This window comes from Coccinella septempunctata, chromosome 3 (assembly GCF_907165205.1).
Source record: "Coccinella septempunctata chromosome 3, icCocSept1.1, whole genome shotgun sequence".
Classification (NCBI taxonomy): domain Eukaryota; kingdom Metazoa; phylum Arthropoda; class Insecta; order Coleoptera; family Coccinellidae; genus Coccinella; species Coccinella septempunctata.
Window position 1 is genome coordinate 41,653,209 of NC_058191.1, and position 16,999 is coordinate 41,670,207.

General features: G+C 38.2%; 2 protein-coding genes across 2 annotated transcripts; both read left to right on the forward strand.

Annotated features, from left to right (window-relative positions):
* Positions 1 to 88: 88 nt before the first annotated feature.
* On the forward strand, positions 89 to 2,592 carry LOC123309822 (maltase 1-like). The gene is made up of 6 exons (XM_044893098.1): positions 89 to 604; positions 827 to 952; positions 1,067 to 1,308; positions 1,416 to 1,623; positions 1,761 to 2,353; positions 2,405 to 2,592. The coding sequence occupies exons 1-6, from the start codon at positions 122 to 124 to the stop codon at positions 2,472 to 2,474; spliced, it is 1,722 nt and encodes a 573-aa protein (XP_044749033.1). The 5' UTR covers positions 89 to 121; the 3' UTR covers positions 2,475 to 2,592.
* Positions 2,593 to 4,798: 2,206 nt separating this feature from the next.
* Positions 4,799 to 7,397, forward strand: LOC123309751 (maltase 1-like). The gene is made up of 7 exons (XM_044892999.1): positions 4,799 to 5,309; positions 5,499 to 5,624; positions 5,680 to 5,921; positions 6,147 to 6,354; positions 6,415 to 6,676; positions 6,766 to 7,096; positions 7,181 to 7,397. Exons 1-7 carry the CDS (start codon positions 4,827 to 4,829, stop codon positions 7,248 to 7,250), a joined length of 1,722 nt encoding a protein of 573 aa, XP_044748934.1. The 5' UTR covers positions 4,799 to 4,826; the 3' UTR covers positions 7,251 to 7,397.
* The last annotated feature ends 9,602 nt before the right edge of the window (positions 7,398 to 16,999 follow it).

A 16,999-nucleotide genomic window follows, 5' to 3' on the forward strand; every position in this document is an offset into this window, starting at 1 on the left:
AAAATTACCCAAACATTCGATCGAATCTCTCTGATAAGATACTCCAGTGATCCAAATCTCTATAAAACTTTGTTGTAGTTTACAAATCTCATAAACAGATTTCGTTCGGAAGTGGGAAGTTATGATTTTAAAGACAGTCATTTTTTTGACATTTTTGGGTGTTCTGGTGAACACCAGAAGCCTTCAAGGAGACCAAAACTGGTGGAAACACGCGAGATTCTACCAGATCTACCCTAGGTCCTTCAAGGATTCGAACAACGATGGTGATGGTGATCTTCCTGGCATCCTGGAGAAGCTTCCCCACCTTGTGGATCTTGGTGCCAATGGCGTTTGGTTATCCCCTATCATGGAATCTCCACAGGTGGATCAAGGGTACGATATCAGCAACTACATGAAGATAGACCCAAGATTTGGCACACTTGACGATCTCAAATTATTGATAGAGAAAGCACACGAGCAAGGAATAAAAGTTATAATGGATTTCGTGCCTAACCACACCAGCGATCAACACGAATGGTTCAAGGCTTCAGAAAACAGGACAGAAGGATACGAAGATTACTACGTTTGGGTGGATGGTACGCCTGACAAACTACCGAATAACTGGGTGAGAAAAATTGATGACCTAATATGAAAGAATGAAATAGCGTGATAAAGTATCTAACCTCAACTCTTATTCATTCAGAGGTTTTGTGCAGTGTTAATGCAGTTTACCAAAGAGATCACTCAAGATTTGTTGGCTTTTAGCGTTACTGACTAGTCAGCATTTGCAGAAAGATTTATTAGTTTTGAATATTTTCATTTTCAACTGATTTTTGCCCTTTTTCAGTTAAGCTCCTTCTCTGGAACTGCTTGGGAGTGGTCTGAAAAACGTCAACAGTATTATCTTCATCAATTTACCATTCAACAACCTGATCTCAATTACAGAAATCCTAAAGTCCACGAGGAGATGAAGGTAGGCTAATTTGAATGTTGTTATACTTACAATATACATAATATAGTATGAATCTAAAATTTTGATTCGTCCTGAATTAAATCCATATAATTTTTTTAAAATTTTGTTCTTCAGAAAGTCCTAAAGTTCTACATGGATCTTGGAGTGGACGGTTTCAGAATTGATGCCATTTTATGTGCCTATGAAGACGATAGATTCCTCGATGAACCTAGGTCCTACGAGCCTGATGTTGATCCAGAAAATCATGACTTTCTCGATCATATTTACACTGAAAATCAACCAGAGACTTATGAACTTGTATATGAATGGAGAAAATTCGTCGATGATTACGTAGCTGAGAATGGAGGAGATTCCAAGTGAGTGAAGCATTTGATTTTTTTGCAATGGAGAATGTACACATCAGAAATTCTGCTTATGATCATTATTGCTCTCGAACTTCCCTCAATAATGAAATTCCATTTAGGGTTTTGATGACAGAGGTCTATGCTGATCTCGACAAAACAATTCCTTACTATGGCTCAGCTGATGGAAGTACCTTGGGAGCACATTTCACCTTCAACTTCTTCATGATCCAAAAGTTCAATCTCAACATCTCAGATGCGAATGACCTGCAAAGAATAATAAACAATTGGATGGATGCACTGCCAAGTATTTACACATCGAACTGGGTAGTAAGTATAGCTATTTCAATTCTAGATCTCCAGGATTCTTTCACTGGGTTTCCAAGCCTTTTTGAAAGAATCTTCTTCAGTTGTTCATCCATAGATTCCAAAGGAAACTAGATACATCTCTAGTTCTTCCGTTACAGATAGGAAACCATGACAACCGACGTTACCCAACCCGTTTGGGCAACGAAAACAAAGACGGTTTCAACATGTTGGTCAGCCTCCTTCCTGGAGTCGCCATAACATACAACGGCGAGGAGTTTGGACAGGAAGATGGCGAAGTTAAATACGAAGAAGGTCAAGACCCTTCAGCAAGGGATCCTGCAATCTTCGAGAAGACCAGTAGAGACTTTGAACGCACCCCGTTACAGTGGGACAACACCACCAATGCAGGTTTCAATGATGGCGCCAAAACCTGGCTGCCTGTCAGCGAGAAATACCACCAATTGAACCTGCAAAGCCAACTGGACGAGGGCCAGATCAGTCACTACCAAATCTACAAGGCTTTGAACAGAAAGAGGCAAGAAGACACTGCAAGACTTGGAAGTACCAACGTTTGGGCGTTATCGAATGATTCCATCGTTTTGAGGAGATCGTACGAGGGTAAACATATTGCCCTTGCTTTCAAGTTGGGTTGGCATGGTAACAACCAACCGGAAACTCTTCTGGTTCCTGGAGTTTCGTGTCAAAATGGCACTGTAGCTGTTAGTAGTGTTGGATCTCAGTACGAGAAAGGGTAAGTATTTTGGTGTGCGAAAATTGAGATTTTATAGCAATTTTTTTGCAGGCAAATAGTATCAGTGCAGAGTTTGGTTCTGCAACCCCACGAAGCAGTTGTCATCGATATCACCTGCTGACTGAAATCAATGTGATAAGTTTTTGTATTCTCCTTTATGGGAGTAGATAATGTTATTTAGATAAATAGGAATTGTGATCATTTTATTTTGTTTTAATAAATATGAAATTCCATAAGGACACATATTCCCTTTATTCATTCCATTTCTGAGTTGTTTTTTGTCATTGGAGACAAAGATTAGTATTTTGCCTAACTATACAGAAATAGTCTGTAATACAATGAAACACGTATCAAACAATCTGCATATCTGGTCTGTAGTATCACAGCAATTACACCGCTGCTGACCCACCGCAAACATTACAGCAGCTCGCAAATCCTTTGACGGATATTTGGCGAGACATTCCTCAAACTCGCGCTCTACGAAGAGCTAAAGAAGGCCGTTTCATTCTTACTTTGGCTGTCTCTTTTGCAAAGTACTCAGTTTTGAAAAGATTAACGACTTTCTCAAGACAGTAATATTAAGAGCTCAACTTTGAAGCATCTCACTGACTTCAGTCATAGTTACATTGTATTCCTATCAAAGTACAAAATTCTTGCGACTAATCACAACTTATTCAGTTGGAATTCCAGTAAAAATCGTTTTGAAACATCAATGAATATATTTGTGTGCAAGGACATGGTCATACACTTATCAGTAATTCGCACGTCAGGTAATTGAATTTTCTGATAAGACACAATTTGAAGATTAAAAAATAATGGTATTGTTTTGAATGGCGAGGATTATCCACTTGATGATAAATATCGAAATTATGTACTTACATTCTGTTAAGTTCCAATCGGCTTCTGAGCAAATTATTAGAACTATTCGAATACATGATCAACATAACGATAAATATTGTTTGAAAAGATCTATTGGATGACCGTGCTTCTGGGAATGCATGATATCAAAAGAAGCGAAGGATTTTCTACAATACATTCACTGATGAGTGAAAAGGAAGGAAAAAAGATAATACCTATGAGGTTTTAATTTGTTTTCTTGTGGAAAACTTATATAAATCTGAATAATTTATTTTAATTATAGGATTTCTTTGCTATAGCTCATTGCTCAGTCGTTTTCAACATCCGCTTTTCCACTTAAAATATCAAAGGCAAACATTTCCACAATATCACTACTTATTCTTCTCATACTCTTCGTAGAAGAACAAAAATCACATGAAGACCAATGAATGAATGACATGACATGAAGACATTTATTATATCTCGATACTGGTGTCAACCAAATGTATCAGAGTGAGCTATGCATTGGGAATACTGTAAAGAAAGGATTTAGACGATTTAACTGTATAGTAACCGATTTTGTACGACGGTTCTAGCTCTTAATCTTCCCCCCTTGAGTATTCTATTAACTAACCTTCGTTCAACCAACACACGATTTGTTCAAGTTGAAAAGCTTCTAAATGCATGATGAATGTAATAATCAATACAAAATTGTCATTACATAACTCCACAAAAAATATCTAGAAGAAGTTTTTTTTAATTAAACCAATGAGTGTCATGAGGACCATATTTGTGTGTGTATGCCCTTCCACATGGTATATAAAGCAATGCTGAATTTGATTCGAGCGCAAAAATCTCTCTGGAACATCCTTATCAATTTTTGAGCAGTGTATATGCCTGAAGTTTGTTAGGAAACCCCGTGCATGCATTTAAAAAGCTAGAATCTTCTAGTTGAGATAAATAACTGAAAGATTCAGCATCGGTCTGACTTCTAAATATAACAGACTTGAGTGTAACTGAATTGGTAGAAGTGTCTATTTAAAAAGCCATTCATTTATTCGATGTAACACATCAGTGTTCAATTATGTTATGTTATGAAAAGTGAAAACATATTTACGCTAAAAATGACAAAACCAATTAAATTCATGGCTGTTCTAAGTGGAGAATTGGTTAAATTTTATTGTCGGTTTACAACGGTCATCAGAAAATAGATAAGTTAGTGACACTCACTCAAGATAGTTCGAGGTGAACAGAGATATTGCTAGTTATGTGTGTAGCAATTTGACGTGTCCTGAAATATTTGTTACGGTCGAAAAAATGAGGTATAATTTTGATAATTTTTTCAACCCATTCAAAAACCAACAATAAACATAATCGTACTCAATTGACAACATTTCGACATGTTAGATTAGAGGCTTTGAACTCGAATATAGAAAAAATCCAACCATTGTTTTCATTCCTTAATCTTCTAATACGCAGATAATCATCTGAACAATTCTCACAATTTGTCATTATCACGTGTAGTTGGAATAAAACATCCTAACATTATCTTATTTCTAATTATCAATTTCCATAAAAAGGGAAGGATTGAAATGGTATAAATGCTGCAATTTGTGCATGGTGCTCAATTCGCATAATGTCGTGGAATAGTTTGTGGTTTTCTCTAGTAGTGTTGTATCTTTCTTCCGCTGTTTGCAGCGCGAAGGAGGAATGGTGGCAACATGGAGTCTTCTACCAGGTGTACCCCAGATCTTTCAGGGATGTCAACAATGATGGTAATGGTGATTTGGCAGGAGTGATCGAGAAGCTTCCCCACTTCAAAGATGCAGGGGTTGATGGCGTATGGTTGTCACCCATCATGAAATCACCTCAGATTGATGCAGGGTATGACATCAGCGACTATTACACCATAGAAGACATGTACGGCTCCGTTGAGGATCTGAAAGAACTGATAAGGAAGGCGCATGAAATCGGCATCAAGATTATACTGGATTTCGTGCCAAATCATACCAGCAACTTGCACAAGTGGTTCCAGGAGTCAGAGGACAATAATGAGGACTACAAGGATTATTATGTTTGGGCTGATGCTAAAGGAGACGGAAGCCCACCGAACAACTGGGTGAGTAAAACACTTTTCACGTGAATCAATAAGGGAAAGATCGTTGGTGTTGAATCTGGAGATATTGTAGGCCGTTCAATGAATTACTTATACCGGAATTTGGTTATTGGATTGGTTTTGCATCCAAAACCTTAAGATTAAGCACCATTTTCTGTCGTGTTATTACTCATATTTTTAATTGCTCCACAGATTAGTGTCTTCAGGGGATCAGCATGGGAGTGGTCAGATAAAAGGCAACAGTATTACTTACACCATTTCGTGAAAGAACAGCCAGATCTCAACTACAGAAACCCAAAAGTTCGAGAAGATATGAAAGTGAGTAAGAAGTGAAACACTTGGTGAGCATCATAATAATGTTCTTTGTTCACAGAAAGTTTTGGTTCACTATTTAGATCTTGGTGTGGACGGTTTCCGTATAGACGCCATACCCTATTTGGTAGAAGACAAAGAACTGAGAGATGAACCAAGATCTTTCAATCCATCCGCTACACCAATGGATAACGATTATCTTGAACACATATACACCAACAATCAACCTGAGACCTACGACCTGATCTATGAATGGAGGAAGCTAGTGGATGATTATACAGCACAAAACGGAGGAGATGCCAGGTAAGAAAAGAAAATAATAAATTATCCCTTCAGCAAATACCAACAAGAAGCAAATATAGGTGCTTTTGATGTGGACTGCACGTGGTATCAACAAGATAGTGCCACTCATAAGATAGACAATCCTGGAACACCCTCTATGATTAAATGGATATTCAAATCAATTTTTCAGAAAACTATCAAGAATTTAGTTGACACTGTTCTATTTTACATACCATTGATTCGCAGGATATTGATGACTGAGGCCTATGCCGATCTAGACCATACAATGCCATACTATGGAACCGCCGATGGCAGTACCAAAGGCGCCCATTTCACTTTCAACTTCTTCTTCATCTCAAATTTCAACAAGAACATCTCAACCGCTCACGACATAGCCAGAATCGTTTACACGTGGCAGAACGCACTGCCTTCGATCTATACCTCTAACTGGGTGGTGAGTTGTATGACATTTTCATCCGCCATACAACCATACAGTCAACCATGATTTTTCCAGCTGGGCAACCACGATAACAGAAGAATTCCAACCAGGTTGGGCGTTGAGAACATCGACGGTTTCAACATGCTGGTGCAGCTGCTGCCTGGTATTGCCGTAACGTACAATGGAGAGGAGTTTGGGCAGGAGGATGGTGAGGTGACTTACGAGCAAGGTAAAGATCCATCGGCTCGAAACAGGTCCATATTCGAGTCAGCTAGCAGGGATTTCGAGAGGACTCCTCTGCAGTGGAACGATTCAGTTAACGCAGGTTTCAATGCAGGTAAAGAGAAGTGGAAATTATTGCTTGTGTTCTGCCTTTTCTTCAAACTGAAATCCCAGTAGCAAGGGTTTAAATTTATACAATCTAAGGTGCTGAACCTTGGTTGCCTGTGAGTGAGAAGTACAAGGAATTGAATCTAGCCTACCAGCTTGATGAAAATGTCTTGAGCCACTTCCAAATCTACAGGAAATTGACGAGGAAAAGGAAAGAGGATGCCACTAAGAGTGGCACAACAGATATCTGGGCTATTTCTGATGACGTTATCGTTCTGAAGAGGAGTTACATTAACCAACATACGGTTTTAGCTTTTAAACTAGGTTGGCATGGAAATACTGAGGAAGAAACTGTGTATGTGCCTTCTATAAAAGCGAAGGAAGCAACTGTAGCCTTGACAAACGTTGGTTCATCATACGAAATAGGGTGTGTATGATTATTATACTCTTAGAAACTTTGGTGGTGTCACCTTTAACGAGCTTCCTGTTATTTCTAGTTATCTTTTTTCAGATCTGTCATCAATCCACAAAGTTTCAAGTTGAAACCACACGAGAGCCTGGTTTTGGACATAGTTTGTTGAGGATAGATCATCTAATGACTTTAAAATTGATGGAAACACGCTACTGTATTCATGAAATATTATCAGTATTAGGAACGATAATAATTGTGATGTTTATTTATTATTATATGTAATTAGATACGATAATGAAGACCATTTCCTATTGAATTTTAATTTCTTACAATTTCTGACGATATCCTACCGAAAACTTTTCCATCCATGCATTATTTAATGCTCATCAGAGCCAGAATCATAATTCCTCAATCATGTCTCGGCATACAACTAATCAATTCTTTCGCGAGGCCGTTCTGCATCAGAGTGAACATCGCGGCAAGGAACGTTGGGTAATTTCGTCCTGGAAAGAAAAACAAAGGACGTCAAACTTGAAACACACAATATGGACAAGACGGAGCCCTGGGGAATCGGAAACTCATTACAGTAGTCTTTGACCCGTGCGTCTGCGAGACATCTCAGATGAAAAAAGGTCCAGAATGGGGATTGCTCCGATGAACAGATCCTCGCCAACAAGACAACAAAATTTCAAAAGAACCATCTTCTTTGCACGGAGGGAAGGGGGGAAAAGGACCTACAACTCTTTTTTCTGCGAGCTGATTTAATTGCGATTTAATTACGTCATTAGGAAAGTGGAGTTTGTTGAGGATTTTCACAAAACTGGTCTGGACTGAGAATGTAGGCATATACGAGGATATATTGAAAAATTCTTAGCCTACTGTAGAAGCAAACAAAATTTCAATGCCATAATATTTTATTACTCAACATATTCTCCTCTTATTTGGATAAATTTATTACAGCGAACCTTCAACGTCTCTAGACCTTTACAAAAAAAATGTTTCTTCTTGCTCTGCAAACCAGACCTCCACAGTTTTTATTACCTCCTCGTTGGAAGAAAATTTACGACCTTTTAATATTTTTTTCGGTTGAGGAAAAAGATGATAGTCGGATGGAGCCAAATCTGGTGAATAAGGGGGGTGTTCCAGTAATTTAAACCCTAAATCACGAATTTTTTGCATGGTAACATGAGATTTGTGTGCAGGGGCGTTGTCCTTTAAAAACAAAATACCTCTGGATAGCTTTCCTCGTTTTTTCTCTTTAATTATTTCCGTAGAGTGGTCAGTAATGTCGAATAGTAATCTCCGGTTATTGTCCTACCCTTATCCAAGAAATCAATCATGATTACTCCATGGCAATCCCAAAAAACTGAAGCAAGAACTTTTCCAGCAGATTTTTACTTTTTTGACCTCAAATTTCACACTGACACTTCTAATGAGTTATTGTTCGTTACTATGTTAACGCAATATTATTTTATGCATGGAACTGATCTAGGCTGACTACATTTCAATACATCTCTGTACACTATTTCTTGTCAGTTATTCTACTTGTGAATTTCTGCAGCGAATCAGGAGAAGATTTTGTATACAGTCCATTACAAAACAAGCTGAAAGGTAACTGCCAACTTCAATAACTATTACAGCATGATACCACTGTATCTGAAACGTCTCGTAACATAAACTGTGTAATGTTCAAGAGAGTAATAATTTTTTTAATCATCAATTGGATGAAAAGATACGACAGAGTAGTTCTGGGTCAGTTTGAGAGCAGGAAAGGCAGTTTTTCCCTCATAAAATAACAGGCTCGTAAGACCGGTTTCCACCAGCTAACCCCCAGGTCCGCCAGAAAATAGTGCCATTACGGACATCGGTGACCGTTTGTCATTCGGTCCACGAAACCATCATTTGGTGGGTAGAGGTGCGGCCATTAGGCTGCTGGCATCGGGCCTGGACGTCGAACCCTCGTCCCCCTCGGCGTCACGACGCTCAGACCCGTCCGTTTGAAGGTCGCCCATGTGCTGCCATGCCGGACACAAACTGAATCCCTTATTATGGTCTGGTGTGGGGCGAATCAAATATTCAGTCGTGGGGAATTGAAAGGGACGCTTACGCTACTCTACTCGTTTCTTGAGCGTGTCCCGGTGGGTTTTCCACTTTGATTAGGAGAAAACGGATGCTCGTTAATTATTTGTTTTTGGGCGTTTCTGCTGTTGCTAGAACTGTTGGGAGAATCTCGGTTTCCCCATAACTGGAATGTGTGTTTGCATTCAATACTATCGTACATAAGAAGTTTCATAGAAGACTACCTATGTCTTTCCCAGACCAAGTAGCTACTGCAGCTCACGATGTGACAGCCAGTTTTGTCAAGCCCATAGACTATCTCCCCAGTCCTTAGGATCATTGGGCAAAAATCAGTACAGAATTTGACCTAAATGATGGCTAATAGGCTCCAAACTTAACCTTAACTGAGTTTACAGACAGATTAATCATACCTACTTCTTTATCCCAACTACAGCTCTTTGAAAGTAATAAAAAAATCTAGGTGATAGTTGAGGAGCCCAAGATTAATATAAGGGGGAGATACCTCAGGAATAGTGTGGGACAGCCTGTCAGAAAAGTAAAAAAAAAAGATCATTATACATACTCGAGTATGTCAGATTAAGATAATGTGGAAAATTAGATCTTGAAAAGCATACATTCTCTTATTGTTACAATTTCAGAGTGACGAAAATGTGTGGGAGGGCGCCAAACTTGCAAAAAAAAAACGTCACGTGTACATTCTCGAGCGCGGTGGCTTTTTTCTCAATTTGAAGCTAATGATTCAGTTTCAGCAAGCCGAAACAATAAAAATTGGCAATAAAGGACACAAAAATCAGTTTTTTTTTAAATATCTCCCCTCTTGGGCTTCAAATTGTTTTTGCATTCATCAGAAGAGCTGTAGAGCATAATATTTTCTACAAATTTTGTCCGAAGCAGTTTTTTCTACGTTTGAACGTTTTTGAGATATATGGCGATGAATGTACATTAGACTGGGTTTCTACATTGACCTTGGCCTTTCGCATGTGTGGCTAAGCTCCTCGCCCTCTTACTCGAAAACGGTTGAGGTCATGAAAATTTGCTTCAGACAAAAGTTGTATAGAATTTCATTATCTACAACTTTCATGATGTAGATAGAAACGATAAGAGGAACAGGAAGGGAGATATATTGCCTTATTATCATCTTCAAACTGTCAGATTGAGAAAACCCCCCTGATTAGGGCCAGATTAATGGGTCAACACGTCTGCAACACCGAAATTAACCATTTGTATGAAAATCTGACACGCTAGAGTATGTACAAGTAACGATTTTGTTTGGATTTTCAAAGGATTGTCAGCCTCTTGAAAAGTAGCTTCCGTTGGGTCCAATTTACATATCCTTTAAAAATCTGACACGCTGGAATTTTTTTTACCATTTTCAACTCTTCCGTACTGCCAGCCCCACCACGCAAACTGTCAGACTAACATGAATTTTTTATCAGAGACACATAGGGCATATTCAGTATCTTAATCTGACACGCTCGAGTATGTACACCTAACGATTTTTTGTCACATCTTTGAAAACCTGAATACGCTTTCCCCACCGCTGAAAGTGCCTACATCATAGAACCTTTTTTCTTTCTACCATCTAATCTTCAAAATCCACGATGCTTGAGTAAATCCCGATCTAGCATCGTCGGCTCCCAACTATATATCTAGATATTCAGCCGATTGTTTCTATTTTGTGGTCAAACGCCTTATTTCACCTAGAGATTCGACTGCTTTCAGATAGAAGCAGAGAGCATGGTAATTTTTTCATGATGACGACTCTCTTTATGCATCTAAACGCTTAAATTCACACAGAGATTCGACAACTTGAAGAGTATCAAAGTCAGGACCAAAAAATAATTATCAAAAGTTAGTCCAGTCCACAGCTTGACCACGGAGGCAGATCTGCCAAAATTGGGCAGTTGCAGAGTATACGAACAAGAGGATTAGGGGCAGCAACTTATAAAGTCGTCGGTGTCGACAAAAACCAAATCCTATTTCCCCGGAGTCGGCGGTAGTCCGGGCTTATTTGAATCAGGGGATCCTCGGAGACGTCTGATAGCTTCTGACGCCACAATGCCAGGCTGGCCTGGCCCTCTCTGCAAATATATACATATACAAATATGACAGTCTGTTCAATTTTGAGTCTTCATTCCGGGCCAGGACTCGTTTATTTTTCGATAATTCAATTTTCCGGGAGAGAAGGAAAACAACCTGCCGGGAGATTGAAGTGGAAGGTGTAGCATTGTGTTACCGAAGGATTCGAGCACTGATTTTTTGACGTTTATGGTTCCTTCTGGATGTCTGGTTGGTAGGTTTGATAAAGGATTTTTTTCCAACTTTGATTTACGAATCAGTTATAGTAAATTATTATAAAGATATTCGAATTTAGTCTTCTCAGGGCAATATTGAATTTCGTCAACTAATTTTTGTAAATAGTGGAAAAAACTTTTTTCTGGAAGCCAGGAAGGTGAGTTCAGTTAGTTGTAGAGTCTTTCTTCGTTTATTGAGATTAATAAAAATCAGTCTGACAGTTTTTGTTGATTGCTCGAACAATTAAACAAACAATTTTCTATTTCAGAAGGTGAGATACGAGGATGTATTGATATCTAGTTAGCCAAGACCAGTTCCATGCATAAAAAAAATATTGCGTTAACAAAGTTGTTTTGTTTTTGTAGGACAACGCCCCTGCACATGCAAAAAATTCGTGATTTAGGGTTTGAATTACAAGAACATCCCCCTTATCCACCAGATTTGGCTCCATCCGACTATCATCTTTTTCTTCAACTGAAAACAAGTTTGAAAGGTCGTAAATTTTCTTCCAACGAGGAGGTAATAAAAGCTGTGGAGGTCTGGTTTGCAGAGCAAGAAGAAATATTGTTTTTGAAAGGTCTAGAGACGTTGCAGGTTCGCTGTAATAAATGTATCCAATTGAGAGGAGAATATGTTGAGTAATAAAATATTTCGACATCGAAATTTTGTTTGGTTCTATAGTAGACTAAGAATTTTTCAATATATCCTCGTACTGATAGTAAATGTTGCAATGAGTGAAAAACTTCTTTTTCTCTACCTCCCTTGTGAAAAAACGCAAGACATAAGGATCCCCCGAAAAAAAAAACATAAATCATATAATATTATGGAAAATTCCCACTGGTGTGTATGACAAAAAAAAAAAATAAGGATCAAGAAGGGAGAGTAGGTAGCCTTGAAAAAAGTAGTAACTTGTAGATTCCCACAAACAAATCAGATTATTATTCTATTTGAATGGTAAAAAATACCACAACCTACAAATTACATCTGAATATCTGGGAAACTAAAATATATAAATGTTTCACCATTAGTGAGATGTCAAAAAATATGTAATCTACATGGCACATCTTTAAATTTTTATGAATCCTCCTTGAAAAATTTCAAAAAACAACTCAAAAGTGTTACTGTATGAATATCATGATGCATTACTTGACTGTTTCTCCCTTTTGTTTTTTTTGTTTTTGTTTTTTATCTGAATGTATTGAACTGTGTTTTGGGGTGTACTTAAGTCCTTACTTTGTCTGTTAACTGAAATTGATTTTTCATTTTTACAGAGTGGATACTGTTTTGGAATTGGTTTCTGTTTGTATCCCTGTATTTTCTAAATAAATAAATAAATAAATAAATAAATATCGAGAAAAATCATGTGAAAACATGAATAACTTATCATGGTTAGAGAACCTATGTATTTGGAACAATAATGTGTTGAAATCCAACATTTTATCGACTTTCGAAGTTTTGCTATAAGAGAGTGGACCACCATGAAGAAGATACAGATTTTATGTCCAGATATAAAAGACACTTACTAACCAGGGGACATACTTTACTTGACCTTCCCCTAAGATTTGTCCAGATCTCGAATCATTAAAAATAACGGGTTTCTAAGTTCCTGACCATACTTCTCCACCTGATCCCTGGACCCACATTCCACAAAACATCAGCCTCATCCACTTTACAACCCGACCCCATCAAAAAAACTACCTCCGTTTCAATATGCACCACCGCTGCCCACAAAAAATTCCAGGCTAAGTTATTCCACGCTTGACCTCTGCAAGGGGATGAAAACATGATCTGAATTTAATCTTCGCACCCCTGAATTCCACCGCTGCTCGCGCTGGACCACAATGGGAGCCACTTTGACACGCTGGACCCCATCCTCTGACCTCTGACACTGGCACGCTCTAGTTTTGATCTTGCTCGAAGGATGGACACTCAGGTGACCATCGCACAATGGGATTCGGTAACAGTTGATGTTGATTCGAATGCTGTTCGACATCCATGATAGGTGTTTGAGGGAGATGGGAATAATTGGGGTTAAATTGTGGAGTTACGATGAAAAAAGTGGTTTTGAATACATTGTATATTGTTGGGTTTTGTGTGATGATGAACTTGTCTGGTCTGGAGGGGAACTTGATATGTTACTTTGATGTATATTTCGATTAGATTGGCATTCCGTCATTCTGATTTTAGATGCGTAGAGAATAATCTATCTACAGTTTTAGAAAGTTTAAGGAATTACTTTTTCGAGTGGCGTTTTCGTCCTAATCCAAATAAAACAGAGGTTTAGTGTTTCCATTTGGTAATCATCGGAAATATAGAAAATTGAGTGTACTTTTCGGTAATTCTTTTTTGGAACATAACTTCAATCCGAAATATCTAGGAGTTAAGCTGGATTCCATGCTGAATTTCAAAGGGCATTTGGAAAATTTGCGTCTGAAGTTGAAAACTAGGATTAATATCCTGCATATACTAGCTGGTACTTCATGGGGTGCTGATGCAGCTGTACTCTTCCAACGGCAGCCCTAGCTTTGGTTTCTTCGGATGCTGAATATTGTTGTATCCTTTGGGTTAACAGTGCTCAAAGGCAAAAAATTGAGGCACAGCTAAATCTTTCTATGATTGTTATAACTGGAACTATCAGATCTTCTCTCAATAGTTACCAGTTCTTTTAAACATTGTACCGCTCCATATTCGTAGACAGAGTGTAGTTATAAAATCTTGGAATAACTGCTACTCATTTCCCGACTCATTTCCACAAAATACGATTCCCAGACTTAATTCACTTAAACCCTTATGGTCCAACTCTTTCCTTTATTCGAATGTGAGAGACAAGGATATTTGGCAGTCTATTTGTCACTATTTTCAACCAAGAATTATATAGTGATCCCTCGAATAGAGTTCCTGGTTTTGATATTCTCAGGAAAATGTGCTGTATTCTGAATCGTATAAGAACAGGTCATGGACGTTGCAATAGTATGCTTTTCCGATGGAATTCGGTTGAGAGCCCTAGTTGTGAATGCGGGGAAACAGAAGAAACCATAAATCATCTGTTAATCATTGTCCCATTTAAATTTCAGGATGGTTTTAGGCCTACTCATGCAGCTTCTGAATATTTTTCGAATTGAGTTGTGAATTTTAGGTCAATTTGACATATAGAACTTTTATTATCTCAACCTTTTTTAATTTAAGTTAGAGTTTTCTGGTAACTTGCAGAAGATCCTCTGGATCTTCGTTTTCTTCGAGGAAAAGAGCAATTTTGCAATGCTATCAGTTAACACCCTGTATATTTCACTTTCTAGTTAAAATTTCATCTTCATGAAGTATACCGATCCTGGAAAATATCATTTCTTACTGAACTAATAAAACAATTTATAGGTTGGAACTCCTACCGCATGGAATATATCAAATAAAGACTTCTGCTTCATCGCATGTTCGATATCCGAACACCAGAAAGCCCATTGTCACGTGAAGAAATGGACTCTGTTCCGGAATATTCAGCGCCGTGCAAATATAGAACAATAGGTATAGTGGAGAACCGGAAAATCCTAATACCCGGATTTCCACCTTTCCAACCATTGGTCCAGTAGTCTTTACGGTCTCAGGGACGTGAGGTACATTCTTATGGAATCACAGATGTCCTATAAAATGTCAAAGAGCCGGGATTTGTTTCCCCACATATTCTTTTCACATTATCGAGGAATGCGCCCGCTAATAAAAACCAACAACTGTCTTATTATGTGTTTGCTCACCCCATGATGTTCTTCGGGGATCGCATTGCCGAACCGATTTTATTAAACAATATGTATAAAATTTTATGATTTCTAGTTTCGGGATTATTAGGTGTAAAATTTTAATGCAAACCTACAGCGTCCTGGTCTAGAGACCGCGTTTTATCGATCGGGAATAAAATTGGAAGACGTGGTAACTGACAGTACCTATACATGGCTGATTTGGCTATCCGAAATCTACAGAGTGTCTCTCCGACGTCGATCGATTTATTGAATTTATGGTTGAATACACTCCTCAAATGAATGTTCTAGAGATAACTTGAATTGAATTTTCAGTGTACAAGATGTACAGCGTGGGCTAAGTTCGTTGTCTACAGAGGGGATCTCGAGAACTATAACAGCTAGAAGAAAACGGATGACACATTCTGGAGCTCTTTTTTCCTGAGTAATCAAGATCTGAAAACAGAACCGGCCTATCATCTCTAGATTTTGAGTTATGAACAAAAATTGAGAAACTGCCATTTTCAATTTCTTCTATATGCTATAGTTTTTTAGCCATCTTGTACAAACCATGTGCAGGTTTAAGCTGGCTCGGGTATATTTTGTTGGAAAAGCTTGAAAGGTACAATACGAGGATGTATTGATATCTAGTTAGCCTAGACCAGTTCTATACTACGGACATCTGAAGCACTGAATATTTCATACGAACGCGTATGTATATCAGTAATTCTACTCCTTCAGGTCGTGTTTCTTGAAAACGATTGGGTTTAGAGTATCAAACCTAAAGTCTTGACAAATATTCCAAGTGCCAGAGATTGAGGTTTTGCATCTTGTAAAAATTTGGGTTGGTTTCAAGGAGTGATAACCCCCAAAAAACCACTCAAACAGACAGTAGCCTGATTACCTTATTTTTTTGTATATACCAATGAACTTTTATTGATATCTATGTAAAAAATTTCAACAAATTATCTCTTTTAATCCCTTATCCCTTTTAAATTTCAGTTAATAAAAACTTGAAAAGTTCTCAAGACAAATCTCAGAAGGGGTTCATATTCAACCTTCTGCATTCCTGCGAATCATTAGCAAAAATCCTGCTATATGAAGCAGGTTTCATGGAATTTTGAACGTCGCTCTCAAATTCTCTCTCTGTTATAGGGAGCATAGCCAGAATCACATCACTCTGGAATATTGAAGGAAGGGACACAGAAAACCTGGAATTATTCCAACGAATTATTCGGTCTGAATTTTTTCATCCCCTTTCACGGTATCCCCAGACCGCGTAAAGAAAGAGACGTAATGTCATCGTTCTGAACCGGCTTTTTAAAATGCCTACTCCACAATAAGCCTTTCAGAGCAATCTAAACAATCCGTCGAAATTTGATCAGAGGACCGTTTTATTCATTTCAGTTAAACAGACTGCCCACATTATTTGACGGCTTTGTTCCGACATCAGATGCTTTCACTCCTCCACTTCCTTTTCATCTTCTTCTGAACAAAGCTGCCGGGGACATTTTTCAAGCGGCATACACTCGGAATGGGTTACGGGAATATTGATAGCGAGCAGCAAACTCGCAGGAAGCATGTACGCCATGAAGAAAGAAGAAAAAACGCTGCAAATTCTACGAAAACGTTAGTAATATTCAAACTCATCGACATACGAGGATATATTGAAAAATACTTAGCCTACTATCCTAACAAAACACCGTTGTGTAGCTTTCCGTGTCTTTTCTCTTTAATATTTTCCCGTAGAGTAGTCAGTAATGTCGAATAGTAATCTCCGGTTATTTTTCTACCCTTATCCAAAAAAATCAATCATAAT

Bases quoted from the DNA above. Each gene is read 5' to 3' on its own strand.
- LOC123309751 (XM_044892999.1), top strand. From the start codon at position 4,827: ATGTCGTGGAATAGTTTGTGGTTTTCTCTAGTAGTGTTGTATCTTTCT. The intron at 5,310-5,498 runs GTGAGTAAAACA...ATTGCTCCACAG, and splicing joins GAAGCCCACCGAACAACTGG to ATTAGTGTCTTCAGGGGATC. The intron at 7,097-7,180 runs GTGTGTATGATT...ATCTTTTTTCAG, and splicing joins GGTTCATCATACGAAATAGG to ATCTGTCATCAATCCACAAA.
- LOC123309822 (XM_044893098.1), top strand. From the start codon at position 122: ATGATTTTAAAGACAGTCATTTTTTTGACATTTTTGGGTGTTCTGGTG. The intron at 605-826 runs GTGAGAAAAATT...GCCCTTTTTCAG, and splicing joins ACAAACTACCGAATAACTGG to TTAAGCTCCTTCTCTGGAAC. The intron at 1,309-1,415 runs GTGAGTGAAGCA...AATTCCATTTAG, and splicing joins GAGAATGGAGGAGATTCCAA to GGTTTTGATGACAGAGGTCT.